At 57.9% G+C, this 24,317-nt stretch overlaps 1 protein-coding gene across 7 annotated transcripts in view; it reads left to right on the top strand.

Annotated features, from left to right (window-relative positions):
• RNF144A (ring finger protein 144A) overlaps window positions 1-24,317 on the top strand; it is a 113,206-nt gene that overhangs the window by 48,738 nt on the left and 40,151 nt on the right. Inside the window, exon 1 of one of the 7 annotated variants that reach the window (XM_089327855.1) lies at window positions 9,659-9,797. The exons of 5 other annotated variants lie outside the window; for them this stretch is intronic. Coding sequence is in view for 1 of the 2 variants with exons in the window: in XM_089327853.1 (XP_089183979.1) it covers window positions 9,774-9,786 (13 nt within the window). In the remaining variant the exon portion in view is untranslated. Of the gene's footprint in view, window positions 1-9,658; window positions 9,798-24,317 lie in introns of those variants that run through there. One more of the 7 variants, XM_089327853.1, reaches the window with a different exon arrangement.

Below are 24,317 nucleotides of genomic sequence, written 5' to 3'. Positions count from 1 at the left end.
TCTGCTGCTGCTGAACCAGCCTTCCTAAATGCACATGTGCTGGGAGTTGAGGCCTGCACTGTGAGGACAGGATGCAGCTTTTATTTCGAGAGCCACTGTGGATGCACAGGTCAGGCCTTTGCTTCCTGCACACAGCACGTGAATTCCCAGCCCTCTCTGGCCTTTCTGCCTGTGGTTTCTTCCCACTCCCAGGGCAACGCCCTTGTGGTCTCTTAAAGCCCAGCGCAGATTCTGCCTCTTATTCAGGCAGCCTTGAGGAGAGCACTGGGAACACTGCCCGCGCTCTGTGAGCGCCCAGGCCGTGCATGGTCGGGGAGCCCCATCAGCCGTGGTGTCGCACCCACCTTAGGGAATCCCCGTTGTTTACTGCGTTTGTGTCCTGTTTGGTGGAACGGTTCAGCCTTTGACCCTCAGTGGCCCGATCCATGCAGCCGCTGTCCCCACCTGATGACGCTGATGCTGGCGAAACCGTCTCAATAGGGAAAGCTCCGAGCACTGAGGAAGCCACCAGGGAAACCCTCACTCCCTGTGGCTCCCTATGTGCGTGTCTCTCTGTCGGTGGCACCAGACACTTCCTGAGGTTGGGGACGCCGCGCCTGTTGTCTGGTCCAGGCCGTTCACAGAGGAGCTCTCGGCTACTGCGTGGTCGCCATGGTGACGCTGCTGCAGACTCTGGAGCACTGGGTGTCGTGCCAGGGGTTGTAATGTGGGGATGGTGGAGGTTTTCAAAGAAGGATGTGCAGAGTGACTGTCCTTGGCGTAGGACAGCTGAAGACAGGGACAGAGCTGTGCCGGCCTCGAATCAGGCTGAGAGTCGTTGGGTGCACAAAGTACGTCGTTCCACGGGGCCACCTTTCTCAGCTGCGCCCTGCACAGAAACAGGCAAGTCAAGAGTGAATGACCGCAGGTGGCGTCGGGAGTCCTTGGGCAGCCGTCAACAGGTGGTGCCTGAGTCTGGTGTGCGGAGGCAGCGCCTTCAGCCTGACCGAAGCTCTGGATGGAAATTCTTGCACGTATCTTGGAGGTGAACTGACTTGCAGCCATTTTTTTTGACAGACAGAGTGGACAGTGAGAGAGAGAGAGACAGAGAGAAAGGTCTTCCTTTTGCCATTGGTTCACCCTCCAATGGCCGCCACGGCTGGTGCGCTGCAGCCGGCGCACCGCGCTGATCCTATGGCAGGAGCCAGGTGCTTCTCCTGGTCTCCCATGGGGTGCAGGGCGCAAGCACTTGGGCCATCCTCCACTGCACTCCCTGGCCACAGCAGAGAGCTGGCCTGGAAGAGGGGCAACAGGGACAGAATCCGGCACCCCGACCGGGACTAGAACCCGGTGTGCCGGCGCTGCTAGGTGGAGGATTAGCCTAGTGAGCCGCGGTGCCGGCCCTTGCAGCCATTTTGTTGGTGCATCCAAGTTCATGTGCAACCCATTGTGCTGAGAGAGGTGTAGGGGCCCCCTCACCATCTAAGCTGACCCGCCTTCCACATCGCACAGCCGAGCCTTCCGTGGCCTGTTCTCAGAACCGCTTCTTCCTACCTGCTTTTCAGCTTGCGTCTGTGTGCTTCAGGCTGTGATGTTTGCAGAGTTGCCATCGACCCGAGGCTGCACGTGCCAGAGACCACAGGAAGGTATACTGCAAGTGCAGAGGGCCAGGCGGAGCCGTGGTTCCACTGACTTCCCCCCATCTCCCCGCCCGCGTCCTGCCCGCCTCCTGCCCACCTGCCCTGGCTTTAATTGACGACCAATTCTTCCAGCCGGTTAATGACAGATGTGCAGGCGAAACTCGGAGGTTCCGACTCATGTGTCCTTCATGCAGCAGTCATTGGATGAAGAACTGGAGTGAGAGGCCCCAGTTTAATAAGTTCCCTGCTGGCCGGCAGCCTGTGCTGCAGCGAGGCCTGGGCACTCCGTGCCATCCAGAGGCCTTGCAGTTGGGAGCCGTCCCTCTGACCACGGCAAAGGGGGATCGCTTGGTCCATCCTGGACCTGTCCTTACTCACCTCCTGGCCCTCTTGACAGGCTCCGAGGCCGAGCTCTGAAAGAATGGGCAGAGTGGCCCAGAAAGGAGAGAAAAACCATAGTAAGAGAAATGGATACGGGAAGGGAAAGCAAGACGCAGAGGAGGATGATGGGAGAACACGCTGCTGGTGGTCTGCTCTCGTGCTCTGGAGGAGGCAGTGTGTGGTCTGAGCCCAGCAAGGGGGAGGGGCCTAGGCTGTGCAGGAGGCTCCCCCATGAGCAGGAGTCCTGCCTGCCTGTGTTCATGGCGAAGCCAGGCAGCCGTGCAGCCGGCGGTCAGAAACGGAAGCGGCTCTGCACACAGGTGGGAGGCACTGCGACCCTGGGCCCTGCGGATCATGGGGCAGGTGGTAAAGACGGGGTGTGGCAGTGGCCGAGGTTCTGGTACCTGCAGCAGCTCCCGGAGGCACCTCTCCCCTCACCCCTGCCACACTTGCTAGGCCGGGGGGACATGCCCAGGTGAGTGGGTTGCCCACCTGGGAGGGCAGTTTTCCGTCATCTACCCAGGTATCTGTGTGGAGTGTATGGGGCTGTGCCTGCTAGTGGCAGAAGCTTGCTGAGTCCTGGACATTGTGTGCAGTTTCAGCAGGGAGGGCTTTCCTGTGGCTGCAGAGCTGATAGCTCAACGCACAGTTTTGGAAGATGTTGTAGGATCCCTTCCTTCTTCAGGATGTCTTCCATGAAGACGTTGCTCTGTGCTTTCCAGATACACCGTGAAATAGGCCCATCATGAAAAAACACAGTGGGGTAATGTCAAAAAGAAATCTTTTTCACCAGCCAGATTTTTTTTAGGATTTTATTTATTTATTTGAAAGGCAGCATGACACACACACGCACACGCACACACGCATCTTCCATCCTCCAGCCCTTTCCCAAATGCCTACAACAGCCAGGGCTGGGCCAAGCTAAAGCCAGGAGCCAGGAACTCCATCCGGGTCTCCCATGTGGGTGGCAAGGACTCAATGCTTGGACGTAATCTGCCTCCCAGGCACATGAGAGGGAAGCTGATTGGAGGTGGAGGTGTGACTGGATCCCAGGCATCCTAGGTGGAAGGTGGGGTCCCAAGCAGTGGCTTCTCCCAGTGTGCGCGGTGCCCTCCCCCGGTGTGCGCGGTGCCCTCCCCCGGTGTGCGCGGTGCCCTCCCCAAACGCACTTTCTTGGCTTCCGTGCTGTTGCCTAACTGCCTCCCCACGTGCCCCAGCACTGCCCCTTTGCTTTTTCACCTGGCCCTTGTCACTTCCCGAATGCAGCTCTCGTCCGTTCACACGTGTGCTGCTCTGAGTTCCCGCCCATCGCTCTGCACCAGGCCATCTCCCTGCAGGGAGAGCCTGGTGCACCCCCAGCTTTGAGGATGCTGCCTGGGGCAAGCATCTCCCCATCCACAGAGAGACACAGAGACCTGGGATCGTCTTCATAGGGGACGTTCCCTGGGGTGCGTGGCCCCCGCACTATAGGGGAATGAGGACGTGTGTGAGGGGATCAGGCCAGGGTCCACCAGACTCCCTGCAGCCAGCTCCACATGCCCCACCCGGCCCCTCCGTGCCTGCTGGCCCAGTTGTCCACACCCGTGTGTATTTGCAGGAGCGTTTTCTCTGCGGGGCCCCTGGATGAGGAAGGGAACGTGGAGGCTGGCTCTGGAGCCGGAGCAGCCTCTGTGGATGGAGGCAGGGTTGGTGGACCGGGATCCCAGCTCCTGGCCTCTGTCTGTGATCAGGAAGCTCCCGTGCGGAACCTCTCACTGGGGCAGGAATCGTCTGAGGGCCTGCTTTCGGAGGCAGCTGAACTATGCGACAGTGCTGTAGCTTTTACTTCCATACGTGCCCAGCCAGGGCACACCCAGGGCTCTCCAGGGAGCACCCTGGGAACTGAAGGGTGCCGGCGTCCTTTCAGACTGAAAGCACCGGGCTATTCGGTGTGGGATTCCAGTTTTGGTGGGCCTCCTGCCTGCAGCTCACGGGACACTGTTGGTTTTCAGGAGGGAGTCAGGTGTAGTGAGTGGGATCATCTTTATAGCGGACTCTTCATTCTGTGGGATTTGCTGCTGGTCCTGGCTCCTCCCAAGGGCCTTGCAGCCATGGCAGGATGGGCTTTCACTGGTGGACACAGAGTTATATACAGGCAGCAGTGGGCTGTGGGCAGCCTTCCACCCTGGCCGGCCCTTCCTCCAGTACCTTCTCCCTCATGGCCTCCCTTAAGACATTGAAGAGACAGGCTGGACCTCCTGGAGGCACAACCGGCCTGTCCTGTGGAGTGACTCACAGGTGCACGTGCGTGGGCAGAGGAGTTCCTGGCATGTGGTTGGCTACAGGAGGCGACAGGGAACAGGTCAGGCTCAGAGAAGGCATGGTCACATGTCTGCACCCAGCTCAGCAGACTCAGCCCCTCAGCGGCAACCAACCCGTGCCTTGTTCTGGTAACGGAGAAACAGGCTCCGGTAGCAGATGTGTGCTTGTGGCAGGAGCTGTCGGTGAACATTGTTCCCCGGCATCGGAAACCACGGCGGCCTCCGTCTGCGCAGGGAGGCCAGCCTGCTCCCCTCACAGGGACATGCGCAGTACAGTATCCCTTTTCTGCACCCAAGTTGCCTGTGAATGTGTTTTTATGAATGAGTGGAGCCCCAACCTCGGGAAAAGCAGAGATACTCTTCTCAGGGCCGAGAGCTTGGGGGAGGCATCGCCAGCGTGGCCCCAGGTCGCTCTCTGCAGCATGAGGGTGTGAAGCCGCAGCCGTCTTGCCCTGTGAGCCCTGTCCTCTCCTCTCTGCAGCTGAGCTGCACTGCCAGGTCTCAGGCCGGGGACGCGGCTGTGGCCCCAGTGTAGTCCCACAGCGAGAAGATGGCATTGGGGGTGCAGCGTGCTGCAGCCCTGCTGCCGGCTGGTCCAGGCCTGTGATGCTGCCTGTGGGGTCACCATGGCCAGGGGTGAGGTGTGAGAGCTGCCACAGAGCCCCCGTGGCCTGCCAGCCCCGCAGGATGGCGCCGTGTCAACTGCACATGGAACCCTCATTGTGCCCCTCTCAAATTAGCCCCACCCCAGGTTGAACTGCGCGCCCCGAATGCATGCGTTGGAGCCCTCAGTTTCTTGCAGTGTGAGCTTGTTTGGAGGTGGGGCCTTGGTCGAGAGAACTGAGTTGAAATGAGGGTGGGCTCTGACCCAGGAGGCCCAAGGCCCTTACACATAGAGGAGATGGCACAAAGAGACACGGGGACAAGATGGCCCTGGATTCCAGGAACGGGGTCTGGGACAGGCTCCTGCTCCCATGCAGCCCTCAGCAGCGTCCGGCCACGCCCACACCTCGGCTTCCCGCCTTTGAGCTCCGGAACAGCAAGATCCATTTCTGCGGTGGCTCATGGGCCCCCCTTTGCTGTGGAGCGTCGTCCTGGCAGCTGCAGGACCCCCAGACGGGTACCATGCCCCTCGACTTACAGGTGGAGGAGATGGAGGCCTGGAGAAGGAGGTCTTGGCCATTCGCTCTCAGCGAGCAGAGGCTACCGTGGGGCGTGAGCCCGGGCACGTGGCTCTGGCACCCAGACTCAGCCGCCAGCCCGTGGCACTGTCACCGATGTCTTCTGGGAACCAGGGACCGAGTTCCCACCAATGCAGGTGCCCATGGCTCTGCCCTCCCCTGCACTCTCGTCCTGTTGGAAGCTTTGAGCCGCACTTACTGCCCCTAAATTGTGATCTGCTTAACATTTAGTGCCCGAAGGGATTTGTGCAAGAAACTATGAATCTTTGAGGACATGAATGTTGTGCACTTAAAGCCACTCTTGTCTCTCCCTTGTCTTCCTAGGCATTTCTGTTTTTGCCCCATCGTCTTGCTACAGCGCAGCCTTCGTAGAGTAGATGACAAGCAGTGTGTGGTCGCCTTTTTAAGTCACTTTATTGTTTGTGTCCCTTGCCTCTCCCGTGGTCCTCCTGCCTGTCCCTGTCACAGAAGCTCCGGCTGGCAACGGCAGCTTCTTGCTGGAAGCTGTGTGAGGCCTTTGGGGGGGTGGGGGGAGAGTGCAGTGTGTGAAGCCTCCTTAAGTCCCATTCTATCTCTCAGTGAGAGCCGCTGCCTAACTTAGTGTCCTCTCGCTGTGCGCTTTCTGGCAGCTGTGTCCTGTGGGCCCTGGAGGGGAGGACAGGGCCGGCAGGGGGTCGGCTCCCAGGGTCTGGCCTGTCTGGTGCCTGTGGTGGGTTCCATCTGGTTCCAAGCCAGAGATGGCGTCAGCCTGGAGCAGGCCAGGACAGGGACTCTGATGACTAAGGAGCACGTTGAACCCCCAGGTGGGGTCTGGCTGAGAATAAACCATAGACTAGGTAGAGGAGCCCCATCTCCCAGAACCCCGTCTCTCGTGTGCCTCTGCCTGTCTGCCTGCCTGTCCAGCTGTGGGGAGCAGTGTGCTGGCCGTGGCTGTCCCTGACACGGGCAGTGTGGCCCCTCTGCGCCCTGGAAGCTTACCCTGCATGGTCCTCTGTGTCCCTGCCCTCCGGAGCTCTGGCACTCACGTCTGCCCCGGCTCCTCTCCCCGGGGGCCCTTCTGTGGGGCCTGGAATGCTGCTCCACCGTCGCACAGGAAGGGACTGTGAGGTGACTCCGGATTCCTGTCTCTGTTCTTTCGCACTGAATGTCGTTTCCTTCCTGGTCTTTTCTCACTGGTTTGCAGCACAGACTGCAGTTGGGTTCATGACCAGAAGGCCTTGGAGCACAGTCTCCTGGGAGTGGTGCCCACTCCTTGTGGGGGCACAGCCAAGGGGGCCCCCAGCCTTCAACCTGCAGCTGCTGATCCAGCTGGAGCCACCCGGGCCCGGCTCCTTCCCTTGAATCTGAGCAAAAGCAGACAGCAGGGTGGAATCGGGTTTTCCCGGCTACCTCCTCCCCAGGCCTGCCATGGGTGCCACCTGCCTGCTCGTGTGAGGGCACCTCTCCCGTGAGAGTGAGTGATGGGCAGGATGCACGGTGCAGCTTTGTGTCGCCATCACTCCGGGAGACAGCTTGCCCCTGCCGGCCAAAGGGAGGCTCTGTCCCTGGTGCTCTTCAGCCCCCTTACACTGCGCAAGGCTTCCTCTGTGTGGCTCCTTCTTCTTCTTGGGGAGAATCTCCTCACTGGGTAGGGTGGAAGGGACGCCGCCCTGGTGGTTTGTTGGCTGGCCGCTCCAGGATCTGCAACATCTTTCCCCAGAGACCCACGTGTGCTGCCGGTGCATCCTAGGACCGCCGTGGGGCTGCGCCCTCTCCAGGGAGGGCCCCGTGTGTCCTCATGGGGCTGGGGCTGGGGCTCTGCTCCTGGGCTGCAGCTCCGTGCAGCTCCACAGGACAACATCCAACAGATGGTTGCGTCTGGCGGAACAGATCCGCAGGAGGGGGTAGATGAGGTCAGTTCCTGGCTAGAAAGGTGCGCGTCCTCCGACAGTGGGGCAGGGATAATTGCCACGGCAACAGCAGACAGAATCACCAGTGATGCCCAGGAGGCAGGTAGCAGTTGCGGTTTGAATAGTGGGATTCTGCAGTCAGGTTGCTTCTGTTTGAAACTGGGCTCTGATGTCCTAACCTTGGGACATTGGAGGCCTTGTGGGACTTCCAAGTCTCTGCTTTTTTTTTTTTAATCTCCAAAATGGGGATGAAAATGCCTACTTCCCATTTTCTGGGAGGATGAGAGAGGCAGGTGCACCCCCATTACTGTGAGCTGCCATTGGGTTTAAGGGATTTGTGGGTTGTCGTCGGGTGGCTGAGCCGAGACTCAGACTAGTGGGACGATTGTGGACTTGGAAGAGTGGGACGTAATCTGTGTCTAGGACATGGTCTATGACATCAAGCTCACGTGGCGTCCTGGGGTCCATGAATAAAGAAACTGGGCTCTTGTCCTGGAATTGCCGCTAGATTCTGCTCAAACATAGGTTCGGTGGGTTAACAGTAGTGCACTTTCTCCATTGCTGCCACGTCTATCGGCTCAGTGAGGCCATCCTGCTCCCCTCCAGCCCACAGGAGAGCTGGGTACAACAGGGCCCCAGAGAGTGGGTGGTTGCAGGGCGTGCGGCTTTGTGCAGGGCCAGGCTGGGCGCAGGCTCAGGTGCTACAGGTGGATGTGTCTCCTGTAGTCAGGTGACATCTTCATGTCAGTGTCAAGTATTTTCTGTGGAAATGGGATTTTGGAAACATGCTTCGGTGGAACACAGAGCAATGTTTAGAGATGGGAACAGGTTGGAATGGCATGGGGGATCTGCACCAGCAGGACAGGGCCGTCAGGACCCAGGCCAGGGTCAGTGTGTGGTCCCGGCCGGCATCCGGCTGCCGCCTATGCTCCCAGGATGCCAGATGTGCTGTCCCTGGCTGCTTCTGTGCCAACAGCTCGGAGCGGAGGAGTTGCTGCCCGGGACCCACCGCACGCGGGGCCCCCTGGCCTGTGCTGCTCCTGAGTCGGGTCACAGGCTGTCCATCGGTGGAAGGAAGGGTGTGGCCACGAAGTGCACATTTCTGGAGTTGGTGGTTTTGGGGTCGTGGCTTGTACGCACGCGTGGATCTTAGGTTGGCCGTTTGCTGGTTGCACAGTTTGACATCTGCAGAATGGGGTGGTGACTGCTTACTCTTGCGCCTGCTCCTCGGGTCTGAGACCTGTTCAGACGGAAGAGCAGCCGTGCCAGCGTGAGACTGCGCGTTGTTGGCCAGGCTGTGTCTGCCCCGTGACAGGTGCTGCTCTGTGCCTTCTCACTTCCTTTCAGGAAGCCGTTAGACATACGGGTGTGTGGGAGCAGATGGGACTGGACGCAGCCTGCACAGGCCACACCCCTGGGACCGTGGGACCCTCAGCAGGCTCCCCAGCCTCTCTGTGCCCTGCTCCCTTGTCCCCACTGGGGGATATAGCCTATCTCGCCAAGCTATTGTAAGAATAAGGGCAGTGAGGTTGAGTACCCAGTAAGGTCTTAATGCTTATGAACTGGTGTTAGTTTTCATTTGAACTCACATCTCTTTTCTTCCCTTATGGGAAAAGCAAACCCCTCCTCTGAAGGTAGGCACGGCGACGGTGACAGTTGTACCCTGTGAGCCGACTGGCACTTGTCTAGCACCTTAGCTCCCACGGCAGCTGAGTCAGGGATGTGGCGCCTTTTGACAATAAGATAAACTTCAGATTTTAAATTGGGAATTGGCAAATAGGAGATCGCGTATACATTGGCATTTTTGGAATGCTGAGTTGGCCCAGAGAAGAAAATGTGCGTGAAAATGTCATTTGGAGCATTTTCGTGGTTTTCCCAGTACTGACGCACATCTCCTAACTTCACGTGGGCAGGCGGGGTGCAGGCGAGTGGGCCTGGTTCCTCGGGGGGAATCAGATCGGAAGAGGATTTAGAGACCACCCGTCCACACTTACTTCATTAAAATAGTTGTAATTTCTGAATGGCGTGTGTTTCTCAGGCTCCCTTAAAGGTGTGCATTGAGAAGCCGTTGGCGTCTGTGGTCTGTGGCTGTCTGTTCTCTCTGCTGCCCAGGCCTCCCCACTTCCAGGCAGTGCAGGTGGGTGCCTCGCCCACTCAGCTGGTGTGTGTGCCTGCGAATACAGAGAAGTGCAGATGGTGCCAAGCCCGTGCGTGGCCCGCCCCACTGTGTGCTGTCTCTCTCTGCACTCGCTGGTCGTCTGGGCCTTTGGTGTGGCTGCAGAAGCAGCACAGAACTCCCCTCTGCTGGCGTGCCTGGGTTTGTTTCCCCAGCTCCCTACTTGAGTTGCTTCCAGATCGAAAGCCTGCAATGACTAACCTTGTATGTTGGTCGCGTGCCTAGAAATGGGATCACCAGGTCAGCAACAAGTAGGTAAAACGCTGGTGGGTTTTGAGTGTTGTGTGCTTGTGAACTCTGGTGTGGGTGACTGAGGGCCAGCAGCTGGGCCGGCAGCGTGGTGTGCCGAGCGACTGTCCCTGCGGCTGCACGGGTCCAGGGGGGCATCTTGGCCGAGGTGACTTGCACTCCTCCTTGGGGGTGTGTACAGTCAGGGACGTCGGCTTTCCCTTCCCTGCCAGCCCTGTCTTGTTCCTGGATCTTTTTCTGTTAAACTGCTGCTCTTCAACTTCTCACTGCTCTGTGTGTAGGAAGGAGAGGGACTTTATCTGGGATAAGTTACACAGCTTTTCCCCCAACTTTTTCTACTTATTTTGACTTTTTTTTTTTGGCTTTGCAGGGTTTTTTGAAATGTGTGTGTGTGTGTGTGTGTGTGTGTGAGAGAGAGAGAGAGATCACAGGAAGAAAAATGCTGTCCCCTATTTCTTTCTTTCTTTCTTTCTTTCTTTTTTCTTTTTTTTTTTTTTTTTTTTTTGACAGGCAGAGTGGACAGTGAGAGAGAGAGACAGAGAGAAAGGTCTTCCTTTGCCGTTGGTTCACCCTCCAATGGCCACCGCGGCCGGCGTGCTGCGGCCGGCGCAACGCGCTGATCCAATGGCAGGAGCCAGGTACTTCTCCTGGTCTCCCATGGGGTGCAGGGCCCAAGCACTTGGGCCATCCTCCACTGCACTCCCGGGCCACAGCAGAGAGCTGGCCTGGAAGAGGGGCAACCGGGACAGAATCTGGCACCCTGACCGGGACTAGAACCCGGTGTGCCGGCGCCACTAGGCGGAGGATTAGCCTAGTGAGCTGCGGCGCCAGCCTTGTCCCCTATTTCTAATCAAAACTGATCTTGTGTGAGTGTCCCCCTGTGTCCCTCCTTCCTCATCTTCAGCAGGCCTCGTAATGAGCAGGTGGTTTTATGTTCACTCCATTCCTACCAAAGTTATATCCCAAAGCCTCTGGTTAATACTGCAGAACGCCACCTGTGGCAGACATTTCTGTGTTGCCGCTGTGACCGGTCTGACCTCCCTTTGAAAATATTGTACTTCTGTATTTATAGCTGTTTAATAATTGTAATATCTTAGGACGAACCTTCCCACGCCCTCAGTTTTTGCTCTGTAGATGAATTCCCATGAACGTGGCTGCAGCTCACAGCATTTAGACATGTCCAGGTTCCTGAGTGAACAGTGCACCACGTCCCGGGATGGATAGTGCCTGCCCCCGCCCAAAGCATTGCTTCCTGGTGTGTTACCACAAGCTGCGCGTGTTTATGGGTGTCTCCGAGGCTGTAGCCAGGTGACAGTGCTAGAAACGTCAGTAGATTTTGTAGGTGGATCAGGAGCCCTTGCCTCCCCACCGGAGCAAGCCAGGGTTGGGAGAGCGCAGGGACGTGCCGGTGTCACGGAGCTGGCTCAGGCAGGCCGCAGGCTGGCCGCCAGAGCTCTTGCTCTCGGAAGGGGAAGGCTGGCTCACTTCCGCTTGGGGTCCTCACACCAAAGTGTGGGGACAGCCATCATTCCCTTGAAAATTTTGCCATAAACTCATTGGGCCCAAATCACCGTGGAACATCGTGACTCGGGGTTTGTTTAACGAGCGTTTTTTATTTCACTGCCGAGAAAATCACACCTCGCCACTGGCAGTTCTCCAGCCATCCCCTTGGTAAATATTGACTTTGTACCTGTAGCACATTAGGTACCAGCTTGCTGATACCGTGTGGACGTAGAGTGGTGCTGTTTCTGGGCAGCTTCTAGGGGCGCGTCTTGTGCTGGGGGGGGGGGCTGACCCACACTGAGTCAGGTGTGGCAGGTGCACGTGATGGCCCGCTCCTAGGAGGCAGCCACTCCACGCCAGGGAGGACCTTGGACATTCTTGGGACACAGTAGCCAGGAAAGCAAGCCAGTGCCCCAACCCCCGTGCAGTGACTGACTTCTCTAGAGCAGGAGAGAGAAAATAGGGAGAAATGAACTCAACATACGCGGTGCCCAGTCTGTGTTTAGGGAGGAAGTGAAAGCAGACCACGGAGGGTGGCCAGAAGCCTTGGGGAAGAGCTGGGAGATTTGGCGTTCACCCAGGTCCCTGGGGAGTAGCTGGAAGTTTCCAGCGGTGGAGAGAGGCTGATGAAAGAGTGTCACAGGCAGCGGTGTGGTCACCTGGGGACACCTACCTGCATGGACACAGGGAGAGGAGCCCAGGGAGGGGAGGGGCTCGGCCTCCGGGGCTTCTTTCTGGGAAGTCAGGAAGTGACTTCCTGGCTGGCCTTTGTGTGTCAGGGGTCCTGGAGACCTAGGAAGGCGGAAGACACTGGTTGGATATTGTGGATTCTGTTGCTTTTGGTGCTGTCACTCTACACTGAGGATTCCCCAGTGACCACGGGGCCGGACGTCCTTGAGAGCCTCACGGGCAGCTGAGCAGTGAGGTCCTTGCCTCCACCCTGCCCGTGAGTGGTGCTTCTGAGCACAGGGACCCGTGCCAGGCTCTGGGAGCAGCACCCCGAGCTTGGGCATGGTGCTAGAAGTCTGGACTTCTTGGCAGTCTAGTGTTGTAACCAGTATTCCCATCAGGAGCTCTTCCTGCCGCTCCCCCAGGTTGTCCGTGGGGATTACTCAGGAGTAATCGGAAGGTTGTAGCCCGATTCCCTGCAGGAAGGTTGCATCAGTTGATTTGATTATGCTCAGCGCCCCCAGGGCGGGGCTGTGCACAAAGCCTGCCTCTCAGGCACTGGTGGGCTGCTGGGCCGTGTGAGCCTGCACCCTTCTCTCTCTCTCTCTGCACCTGTGTGGGTCACCGCCACCATGTCGGAGCTCATCCTGAGTGAGTGTTCTCTTGCTTTTTCCTTGTTCCACAGTGGGGTCCAGTGGAAGGATGGATGCAGGGTTGCAGAAAAAACAGGGGCAGGAAGGGGCTCCTATCTGGCAGACCTCACTTCTGTTGCTGGGTCTCCTCGGGAGCCCACCTGCACCAGGCTGTCCTCAGCTGGGGTCAGGAAGCAGGCTGGAGGGTGTTTCTGAGTGCGTACCGGAATGGTGGCCGGGGGCTGGGTGGGACTTGTACTTGTGGGGTTGAAGGGTACCCATGAGGTCTCTCTTCTGAACGGATGGGCTAGAGCTGTGGTGGGCTGGACAGTAGCCTGTGGCCTGCTGTCCTGACCCAGGATTTGCTGATGGAGACTTCCCTGCCGAGAGAGCCTGGGAGACTCCGACGAGACCACAGATTTGTTTGCCCAGCTGCTGAGACAGACAGGCTGTGAGGTCAGCGCAGGGAGCGGAGCAGCTGTTTGGGTGACCGTCATGGGAACGCTGAGTGTGGAGTTCATCTCTGCAGCCTGCCAGCTGCAAGGTCGGCCATTGCCACCCCCAGGCCAGAAGCCTCGTTCCAGACTTGGGGGACTCCGATGAGAAGGACACTCTTCTCTGGTGGGAAAAAAGCTGAAGAAATCGGTGGCTTTTGTTTCTCAGGGGGGCAGCTTCTTTGGTCCATGCAGAAGAGCAGTGGTCCCCATGCGGGGGGCCCGGCGCTGCCGTCTGTGAGCGAGCCACACTCATGGAATAAGGGCACAGTTTCAGGTATGAGAAGAATGCGGGCTTTGGAAGTTGCAAGCCTCGAGTCAGGATCCTAGGTCTGCCCTGGGGCCCTAATCGTGGATCTTTCTTAAACTTCACTGCCCAGGCTATTGGATGAAGTTCATCCAGTTGACTCCTCATCTCCATGGTGTTGATGACGAATTGCAAAATGCAGAGAGGAAGGCAGATGTCAGAAAGCATTGCAGCCACTCACAGGCGTGTGTGTCACGGTGCTGGGCAGTGTTGTCTGATCTGAAGCTGGTGATGGGGGGACCCTCTTCTCAGCACGGAGGAGGCCTGGCATCACGTTGGCATGGCCCTGCGTGTGCCGGAGGAAAGGAACTGCCCTCGGTACCCCAGGAAGTGGGCACTGCCCAGCTGAGGTCCCAGTGGTCACTGGGCAGTGAGGGAGAGAATGGAACCAGCAGTGTTTACGTGAGGACCTTGAATAATTCTCGGATGTTCCTCACGGGGAACACAGCCACTGCCCCATGAGATACCCGGCTGTTGCTTCTGCCCACCTGGCACACACAGACAGTTTATCGTGATTAAAAGTTAGCTCTGGGGGTGGGCACTTGGCCCGGTGATTATGGTGTTGCTTGGGACACCTTCATCCCATATCAGAGCACCTGGGTTCAAGTCTAGCTCGAATCCCGATTGCAGCTTCCTGCCAGGTGCACCTGAGAGGCAGCAGGCTATGGCTCATGTAGTTGGGGCCCTGCTGTCCTACGGGAGACCTGGAGTGAGTTCCTAGCCTCTGGCATCAGCCTGGCTCTGTCTCAGCTATTGCAAGCATTTGGGGAATAAATCAGCAATAGGAGTTCTCTGTGTCTCTGTGTTTCCAAAAAAAAAAAAAAAAAAATGACATAAGGAGGAGGAAGGAGACAACAGAGAAGGATGTTTGCCATCGACTCTGTGTGACAGCGTCAGGTTGTGTGTGCTGTTTCAGCAGTCGAGACTCAAGGCCCAGGCGGGTCATGATGCTGAGCGTCTGGTTCCCAGCCTGAGCTGTTTGGTTAGGGTTTAGGCCTCAGGGTTTCGTTATGGTTAGGGTTAGGTTTTAGGGCTAGAGTTATGGTTAGGGTTTGGTTTTAGGGTTAGAGTTACGGGAAGGGTTAGGGTAGGGTCCGTCAGGGCCACACTCCTCGAGGGTAAGGGGGCCTTTAAGTCATGTCCTGGGAGCTGAGCACGTGCCTCCGGGGCCCTGCACTGTCCCTGTGAGTTGTGTCTCTAGACAAGCCCCAGGGTCTGTGTGGAGAGAGGCACGGGGCCAGGCCGCATTCACAGAAGCCCGGCAGCCAGCGTGGAGCGTGCAGCATTGTGCAACCTGGGGGGAACCGAGCTCAGGCCTGCTTGCTCCTCCTCCTCCTTCCTGAGGACCGGTGGTGCTGGAGGGTGGCTGTGCCGTGACATGGCCAGGAGGTGCGTGGCTCGTGGCCGCTAACCCACTCTCCTGGGGCCTCAGGCCAGGACTTCCTGAGTGCCGGCAGCCTGTGTGCCCCACACTGCGTCCACAGGAAAGGAGAGGCTGAGGCAGGGGGCCATGGGCGTTCCCAAAGCCACGCAGGCCTGGGGGCAGGGAGACGCCCTGGACACCACGCCAGATGTCCCACTGCTGTGGAGGACAGAGGCCTTTGCGTGAGCCTTTCTCCCACACACGTGCCCAACCCGGCCTCGTGTCCTCACCGCGGTTCTTCCAAAACACACGTGGGGCATGACCGTTGTCCTCGAGCTGTGTCTCTCGCCTGGATCGGTGCCATCGCTAAGCCTCGGGGAATCCGAGCCCAACCCACACTCAGGACCCCGGCTCCCTCGCCCCACTCACACATTGCTAGCTAACACCTTGTACCTTGGATAGATTTGTCTCGTGTGTTTCTTTGTGGGTGTGTAATCTTTATTTATTTGAAATGCACAGAGAGAGAGAGAGAGAGAGAGAGAGAGAGAGAAATCTTCCTTCCGCTGGTTAACTCTCCAAATGCCCCACAGCAGCTGGGGATGGGCCAGGCCAAAGCCAGGGCCAAGGAGCTCACCCAGTCTCCTGTGTGGGTGGCAGGGAACCAAGTCCTTGAGCTGTCACCTGCTACCTCCCGGAGCACACGTTAGCAGGAAGCAGTCTGGACTGAAACGCAGGTACTCAGTGTGCAAATCGCTGTGCCCAAGGACCACGCCTGTGTTTGTTTCTCTCTCCCCTAGATCGTGAGTCCCTGGAAGCCAGGATAAACTGTCCCTTTCCCCTTCACATTTCCAGCGTGCCCAGGCTCACTGCGTAATGCATGCTTGCAGGGTGGGTTCCCACTCTGCGTGCTTTGTTCATCGTGGTCATTGGAAAAACACATGTGCACAAGTGCATGCACGTTTTGTGGTCCTAGGGATGCTGAATGTCGCCAGCCTCTGGGACTCCACGTGGCCCTGACAGGCAAGGGTGCCACTGTAACCCGAGACTGGGTTTGTTCTCCCCGCGAGGACCCACCAGCCTCTCCCATTGGAAGCACAGGCGCGCTCTTCTCATCCCCCTGGAGTTGGTTTTCCCGGCCGACTCTTCTGCTTTCGTGTCCCCTGGTCTGAACTCTGTTCCCTGCCAGCTGTCAGACTACAGCAAAATGCAGTTGCTGTGGACATTTCGGACCTGCTGCAGTAGAAAAGCCGATGCACGTGTTCGGGAGCCTCAGGTGTTACTTTAGTTTTCCGACGGCTGTGTGTCCAGTAAGTGACAGCCCAAGCCTCCTGCTGATGAAAGCATGGGTCATTCCACTGCGGTCTTTGAACTCGTCGCTCTGTGCCTCTTTTTCTACCATGAAAAGATCTCCGAAAGCAGGTGGCTTAGAGAAAAGGAGCTTTGATTATTATTGGATGGTGCTCTGCGGGTGGCTACTCTGGCTCTGTTTGAGTCTTGAGCTAGAATAGGGCTTAGAACTTTCCGGAGACTTAATGCCGGTTTGCTCAGTATCTGATAATGGGTGATGGAAGCATTAGAGGTGCGTAAATGTAGGAGAGGCGGAGAGGGGCCGTGGGGGTTGGCATTGGCCCTGGAAAGCAGAGCTTGGAAGCTCAGCTCGGGCTGCAGGTGTGGCATGTTCTCTGGAGTGCAGCTGCAGGAACAGGGTTTTGGGATTTGGGAGCACTTTGCTACCTTGGGCAGCCTCTCACATTGAGGTTCCTTACTTGCCACGTGGGAGAGGCCTCTCACTTCAAGACTTCAGGTGGATGCGAGGAGCTGGGGCTGGAGGAGGCTGTGGTCCCTGGAACCCTGGAAGCCGGCGCTCCGGCCAGCATCTCCAGGTTGCAGGTGAGGCTGCTGGTCCCTGGGAGTGCAGTGACAGCCTCAGGCTCGCAGGGACACATCCCCAGAGCTGAGGTTAAAACACAGGCTCTTTGCACTTTTAAATTTACATTCCTATTTATTTTAAAAGCAAAATAACTTCAAGAGCCGGGCCTTGGCCAGGCTGAAGTCAGGAGATGAGAACTCCATCCGGGTCTCCCGTGTGAATGGTGGGGACCCATCTACATGGGCCATCACCTGCCTCGCGGGTGCTTGTTCATGGGTGGGCCGTCACCTGCCTCGCGGGTGCTCGTTCATGGGTGGGCCGTCACCTGCCTCGCGGGTGCTCGTTCATGGGTGGGCCGTCACCTGCCTCGCGGGTGCTCGTTCATGGGAAGCTGGGATCGGCAGTGGTGCTGGCACTGGAACCCGGGCACTCAGATGTGGGACTTGGGCCACCCGCCCGAGGGGCACCTTCAGCGCTGCACCAGACACCCTCCCCTCAGAGCCAGCTTTCTGGGTCTTCGTGGGGGCCTGTCGCAGCCCAGCTCTCCCTCGCTGCCCCAGTATCTCCTTACATCCTAACTCCAGGCGCTGAAAGGCCAGACTCAGAGCTTTCACAGCCTCGGTGCTGGGGGATGAGGTGTCTGGCTGGCACCTGGAAGGAAGACGGCCCCTGCGCCCCTCACAGAGCTGGCCAGGGGCTGTGTCCATCCTGGGCAAGCACCGATAGGAAGGGGCAGTGAGGGTGCAGGAGACGCGCCAGCCCCCACGCCCATGGGTGCATTTTACCCGACACAGCATGATGAGGGGTGCTCCAGAGTGGGGAAGCTGGTGGCCGCTGGATTCCAGATTCGCCCTGGGGGGCCCTGCACCCTTCTGCTAACTACTCTACGTCCCTCTCTGCATGGGAGGGGCGTGCACCGTGTTCCTGGCAGCGAGAACAGCCACAAACCATCAATCAGTTCATTGTCAGAGAGCAGTGCTGGGCTGGGGGTGGGGTGGTGGTGGCCTCCTCGTGCCTCCCTGGCCAGCTTGGAATGAGGCAGTGCTCTCTAGAGGGAAGCTGGACGACCCCCTGGAGCAGTGACTGGGTGCTGGGCCTCTGTAGCGTCCTCCTGGTAGCCGCCGTGTGATGTGGGTCTGAGTGGGCAGTGGAGGCACAGGCCCTTGGGGACTCCCGCGGTGTTGCCTTGCTGGATGGGGGTAGGAAAGTGCCCTTAGGCTGGCCTCTGTGGCCAGTGGCCGTGACGTCAGTACTCCGAGGAGCTAGCCCGGGGCAGGAGGGTTTGGTGTAAGACAGGGACGCCTGTGCTCCCGCTGTTGGCAAGCGGGTTCCCAGCCGAGGTGCCCTGCGACAGACAGGGGCAGCTCTGCAGATGTGCCTGGCCAGGCCTTGGCCCAGGGGACGTTTCTCCAGGGGAGTTTATGGCAGATTTCTGTCCTGTGTGTGTGTCTGGTTGTATGTGTATGTGCTTATGTGTGTGGTTGTGTGTGCATGTGCTTATGTGTGCGGTGTGTGGCTGTGTATGTGACTGTGTATGTAGTTGTGTGTAGTTGTATGTGTGTGATTGAGTGTGGTTCTGTGTGTGTGGTTGTGTATGTGGTTGTGTGTGGTTGTGGGTGATTTGTGTGTGTGTGCTGTGTGTGGCTGCATGTGTATGATCGTGTGTAGTCTCGTGTGTGGTTCTGAGGTTGTGTGTGTGGTTGTGTGTGTGTGGTTGCCTCTCTGTCACGTGCTGTGCAGTGGCAGCAGCATGGAGTCACCGGCAGTGTCCCCCTGCTGGCCGGGCCGTCTCCCCTGGCTCTGCCCTGTGAAGTGCTCACTGGAAGATGCTCTGCTGGGGCTGAGGGGAGGAGGTGGGAAGAGACAGAGAGGAGACAGAGAGGGAGAGAGAGACAGACAGAGACGGGGAGAGACAGAGAAGGAGACAGAGAGGAGAGAGAGAGACACGGGAGAGACAGAGAAGGAGACAGAGAGACAGAGAGTGAGAGACACGGGAGAGACAGAGAGACAGAGGGAGAGACAGAGGGAGAGACAGAGGGAGAGACAGACAGGAGAGAGAGAGGGAGAGAGAGACAGACAGAGACGGGGAGAGACAGAGAAGGAGACAGAGAGGAGAGAGAGAGACACGGGAGAGACAGAGAGACAGAGGGAGAGACAGAGAGGAGAGAGAGAGGGAGAGAGACAGAGAGACAGACAGAGATGGGGAGAGACAGAGAGAGAAGGAGACAGAGACGGGGAGAGACAGAGGGAGAGACAGAGAGGAGAGAGAGACAGACAGAGACGGGGAGAGACAGAGAAGGAGACAGAGAGACAGAGAGTGAGAGACACAGGAGAGACAGAGAGACAGAGGGAGAGACAGAGGGAGAGACAGAGAGGAGAGAGAGAGGGAGAGAGACAGAGAGACAGACAGAGACGGGGAGAGACAGAGAGAGAAGAAGACAGAGAGTGAGAGACAGAGACGGGGAGAGACAGAGAGACAGAGGGAGAGACAGAGAGGGTGAGAGGGACAGACAGAGAGGGAGAGACAGAGAGAGAGAGAGAAAGGGAGAGACAGGGAGACAGAGAGAGAGAGGGAGAGGGGGAGAGGGAGAGAGGGGGAGACAGAGAGAAAGGGAGAGATGGAGACAGAGAGAGGGAGAGAGAGAGAGAGGGATAGCGAGTGAGGGGGCTAGAGACAGGGGGGTGTCTCCTCTTCAGGTTGTTGTTCGGGCTCCTCTGATTTCGGCGTGGGCTCGTGAGGTCTGTGCTGCACTTGGGCTGCGGTCCACATTACGTCGCTGCTCAGAGCTCCTCGGCAGCAGTGTTCGGGGCTCTCTCAGCGGCCTCCTGTGTCGCTTAGACACCGTCAGTGTTGTTGCTTTGGCCGCTTCCGTGCCCTGTGTTTCTCCAGGGTATCCCAGCTCATCCTGAAGGCTTCCTGCCACAGTCCTCGAATCATCCTTGTCCAGTTAACACTGATTTCGTGCTGGAGCACTCTATCAGAAACCGAGATCTGCAGGTTCAGTGTTTGGTGGAACCTGTGCGTCACTTCTCAGCTGATGGAGCCAGGAGGCGTGTGGAAGTCTGCTAACCAGTGTGTACGCCGTCTGCCACCCAGTGTGCGCCTGTGTCCTAACCAGTGTGTGCGCCTGTGTCCTAACCAGTGTGTGCTCCTGTGTCCTAACCAGTGTGTGTGCCTGTGTAGTAACTACTGTGTCCTAACCAGTGTACACTCCTGTGAGGTAACCACTGTGTACACCCCTGTGTCCTAACCAGTGTGTGCGCCTGTGTCCTAACCAGTGTGTGCGCCTGTGTAGTAACTACCATGTACTAACCAGTGTGCACTCCTGTGAGGTAACCACTGTGTACTAACCACTGTGTACACCCCTGTGTAATAACCACTGTGTACACTCCTGTGTCCTAACCACTGCGTGCCTGTGTCCTAACCAGTGTGTGCTCCTGTGTCCTAACCAGTGTGTGCTGCTGTGTAGTAACTACCGTGTACTAACCAGTGTGCACTCCTGTGAGGTAACCACTGTGTACACCCCTGTGTCGTAACCACTGCGTGCCCCTGTGTCCTAACCAGTGTACACTCCTGTGTTGTAACCACATGCACTAACCAGTATACGCTCCTGTGTCCTAACCAGTGTACACTCCTGTGTCGTAACCACTGCGTGCCCCTGTGTCCTAACCAGTGTACACTCCTATGTCGTAACCACATGCACTAACCAGTATACGCTCCTGTGTCCTAACCAGGGTCTATGCTGACTGCTACCCAGTGTGTATGGATGTCCAGAGTTCCACGCAGCCACGTGTGTGCATATTAGGCTGCCCTTGAGCTCATCCGTGTATCTCCAGCTCTGCTCTGTTAGCACAAGCCCTGTGGCCTGTCTGCCACCTCCCACCCCACCAGCTGAGTCCTGGTGGTGTTGTGCAGATAAATGACGAATGTGGAAGTGAGGAACTCAGTGCCTCTCCCCTCCCCCTTTCCCGAGTGGAAGCACGTACGTGTGTTTGTTCTCACTTTGGATTATCTGTGAGACCGACGCTGGCCAGGAGGTAGGCAGACACACACATGTGGTCGACTTGGAGGCCTTGCTCACCCAGACGGTGGTGAGATTGAGTAAAAGTGACTGTGCAGGGTCCCGGCCAGTGGCACTCACCTTGGTGTCGCCAAGAATGGTGCATTCAGTGGGCTGCACACAGCAGAGACTCGGGGAAGTGGCCCGGGGGCGGGGGGTGCTGGAGAAGAGGAACATGGAGGGTTGGCAGGGTTGCTGGAGGAGGTGGTGAGGAAGAGGCAGACAGGGGCTGGCTAGGAGCTGCTCTGCTTTGAGGGCAAAGTGGGGTGGGGGGAAGGAGGGAGACCCCCGGCGGCTATTCCCTTGTGTCCTGAGGTGGGATGGCGCAGGCCTGATTGTCCCAGAACCACCTGAATCATCACGCTCACCCCGCACACAATCAACAGTCACTTGCCTCACAAATATTTTGAGTTGCTCAAATTGAATAATACTTACAATTGCCCAGATGTCCTTCACATAATTTGTCCTTCCACATGACTTGACATTCGCATCGGCGAAAACAAAGGCCGTTGTTTCTTCCATTGTGCATTGTGATTCTCTTAGCAAATTCCGCCACAAGTGTGCAGCTGCTTGGCGTTTGTGGAGTCTTGTTGAGGCCATCCTGTGTGGAGGGAAGCCCCTGGCGGAGTTAGACAATAGGTGGCTTTTCGTGTGCGCGCGTGTGAAATCCGGACTTGGAGTGCAGCGCAGACCCCGTGTGCTGCAGAGGTGGAAGAAGGCTGATGTGGGGCCGGGGCCGGGGCCGGGGCTGGGACCCCATTGCAGCCTGGCTCACGCAGTCAGAGCCGAGCTGAGGGCTGCGGGCTGGCTCGTGCCCAGGGCGTTGGGCACCCGTATTGTCTGGGGACCCCAGAAACCGTGGTCCAGGAAGAGAGGAAGTCAGAGCGAGCCCTCTGCTCTGTGCCAGGGGTCGGGGCAGGGGCCGTAAACAGGAAAAGGAGCCTCCCTCAGAGCCGCCTTGGGAACAGGCGAGAGGGTGCAGGGCAGCCGCCGGGGACGGAGGCCCTGCTGGGCCAAGGGGTAGGGAGCTGTCACCTGAGTCCCGTGGTCCAGGTCTCACGGTGAGTGTGGGCTGGGGGATCCCAGGCCCCCGTGGGGAAGAGGTTAGGCTCTGGGGTTCTGCCGCCCTGTGATGTGTTCTGGGTACAGGCCTCGGTGCTGGCCTCCTCCACCAACTTCAGTTACGGTGGAGCTTCGTATGGGGTGTTTCTCTGCTCTCAGCTGCTCTCCTCATGCTGACCTCTGCAAGTTCATGTCTGTTCTTGAGCCCGACATGTGGTGATGGCCCCTGTCCCAGGGGCCTTATTGCACTCGAGGGACTTCTCGTTCTTGACAAGTCTGCACGGAGGTGAGGGACAAGCTTACATTCAGAGGGGTGGCTTCTCCCACATCACAAAATCCTGCAGCAGAGCAAGCATTTGAACCCAAGGTTCTTGGCCCTGACAGTTCAGCCTGATGCCTCACAGAGTCCGGACCCGGAGCCTCTGCAACATCGCCCACAGCCCACCCACCAGGCTCCAGGCTCCAGGCCAGAGCCGCCACGGCCACCCCGCCCCCGCCCCCAGGGAAGCAGCTCCCTGCTCGCCCGATCCTGGAGGCCTGCCCACGCCTGGCAGCATCAGGCAGGGCTTGTGGTCCTGCAGGGCCACCTCGTGCAGTGAACTCCAGGCCTTGGGCTTGGGGAAAAAGAAACTCCAAGGGTGGAAGCGGAGAGAGCAGCATACAGAAAAAAACATGGTGCCCGAGCCCTGAGATCCCTCCAGGATGTTCGATGCATTATCCATTCATGGTGCAGGAGACGGCCTCGGGGAGGTGACAGGCCCCAGGTCCCCAGGTCCCCACAGAGCAGAGTGACGCTCGGGTCCTGTTTCTTTTGGATCCGTCAGCTTCGGGTCAAGTGATCATGCTCCTTTATGTTATCTGGACGGCTGCAGAGTCCCCAGTCAGTGGGATTCGAATCCAAGATAACTTTGGTGACAGTGGACATGTGCTTGTATCAGACCCGGCGCTCCTGGGAGGAGGCTGCTGGCCACTGCGCTGTCCTCGTCTTGTGCACGTCCCAGGGTGCCCACAGGCCTGCCTCCTGCCTGAGCGCCTGTGCTCAGGTCTCCTCCCCTCCCCTGTGACCTCATGTCTTATCTGCTCTGTGAGTGAGTGCTCGGGGTCCCGCAGGTTCCTCCTTCCGAGTCACAGGTACCTTCTCCCTACTGGGGTTCCCTGCATGGAATTCAGCCAGCGAGGTCTCCTAACTGAACGTGTGCTAGGGACACCCAGCGAGCTCTTGCTGATACCACCTGAGAAGGATCTAGATTAGAACAGAAAAGGCGTGGTATCCCCTTGACCCGGCAGTGTGGCAACAGCAGGCTCTCTCCCAGACTGGGCATCCATGGCTGAACAAGGCAGCGCAGCATGGGGAAAGCCCTCTGCCGGGATCATCAACCCCAACATACAGATGCACAGACTGAGGCTGGCAGCGCTTCAGTACCTGTGCACCACGCTCCTATGCATGGAGGTGTTTTGGAGGTGTGGTTCTGCCCGAGGCAGGCACAGGGTTCCTGCCTGTGTCGTGTCTGCACCCTGCCTGTCGTCTGGTGAGAGGCACCAGGGCATTTCTTGCTCTTGTTTTGATGCCGACTTCCCTTGCTCCATGTGAAGCATTTCCTCCCCAAAAACTCAAGCCGTGCCTCCTCCATCAGACTCTGTCGGGACCCCTGCCCACAGGCCTGTTTATATATGTGTCAGGTGCCTGATCTAGCACTGGGCAGACTCTGCCGTTTATTATGTCAGCTTCTTCTCCGTGTAGAATGTTCCTGAACTCAGTGTGGTGGCGTGTGGGTGGGCAGCGGTCTCTCATCTCTGAGCCCCCCAAGTCCTGAGCGCCTGGCGTGCTGGTCATCAGTTGCCTGGTTCTGCTTTCCCTGTCCTCCACGGGGTCTGTCTTTGCCGCCATGTGTGCAACTCTCTGCTGGAAATAGGAAAAATCCTCTTGTGTTTTTGGCCTCTTGGACTGGCAGGGAATGAAAGTATCTCTTGCCATCTGAAGCTGTCCCGTTCCTCAGTTCATAGAGCAAGTGCAGAAGGGAAGGGCGCCACACTGGCCCTGTCAGTTTGGATCTTGAGATTGGCCGGCAAGTAGCAAGTGTGCATGTGGCAGTCTTACCCGTGATTTCACCTGAGCCGTACTCTGTTCAGCGTTTGGGATGCGTGGGCTCAGAGCGCAGGGCTGCTGGAATCAGAAAACACACACGCTCTTGCTGCAGGCCCTGGAAGCTTAGCTCAAGTGCCGGGGCTCAGCTTGAGGACTTAGCACCACAAATGCGAGGATTTGTGTGTGCAGGCCACAGGCAGGGGTCGGGCGGCCCTGTGTGCCAGATGCCAGACTAAGAACTGAGGATTCACCCTGGCCCTGTCTGCCACGCTCCCTGGCTGAACAGATCGGAGGCCAGCAGGGGTAATGCAGTGTGACCGGTGTAGCCCTAGGAAGTACCTGGGCCAGAGGAGCCCCAGCCATAGCCGGGCTGGGACGTAAGGGGACGTTCTAGGAGGATTGGAAGCGAGGGAGGGCCCTTGCCTTGTTCACTGAAGCTTCACCAAGCACCAGGCCCTGCTGGAGTCCCCCCACA

The sequence above is a fragment of the Oryctolagus cuniculus genome, chromosome 2 (genome assembly GCF_051225735.1).
Source record: "Oryctolagus cuniculus isolate XC-2025 breed Fujian yellow rabbit chromosome 2, ASM5122573v1, whole genome shotgun sequence".
NCBI lineage: Eukaryota > Metazoa > Chordata > Mammalia > Lagomorpha > Leporidae > Oryctolagus > Oryctolagus cuniculus.
The sequence above is the reverse complement of the archived record's forward strand: the minus strand, read 5'-3'. Positions and strand labels throughout refer to the sequence as shown.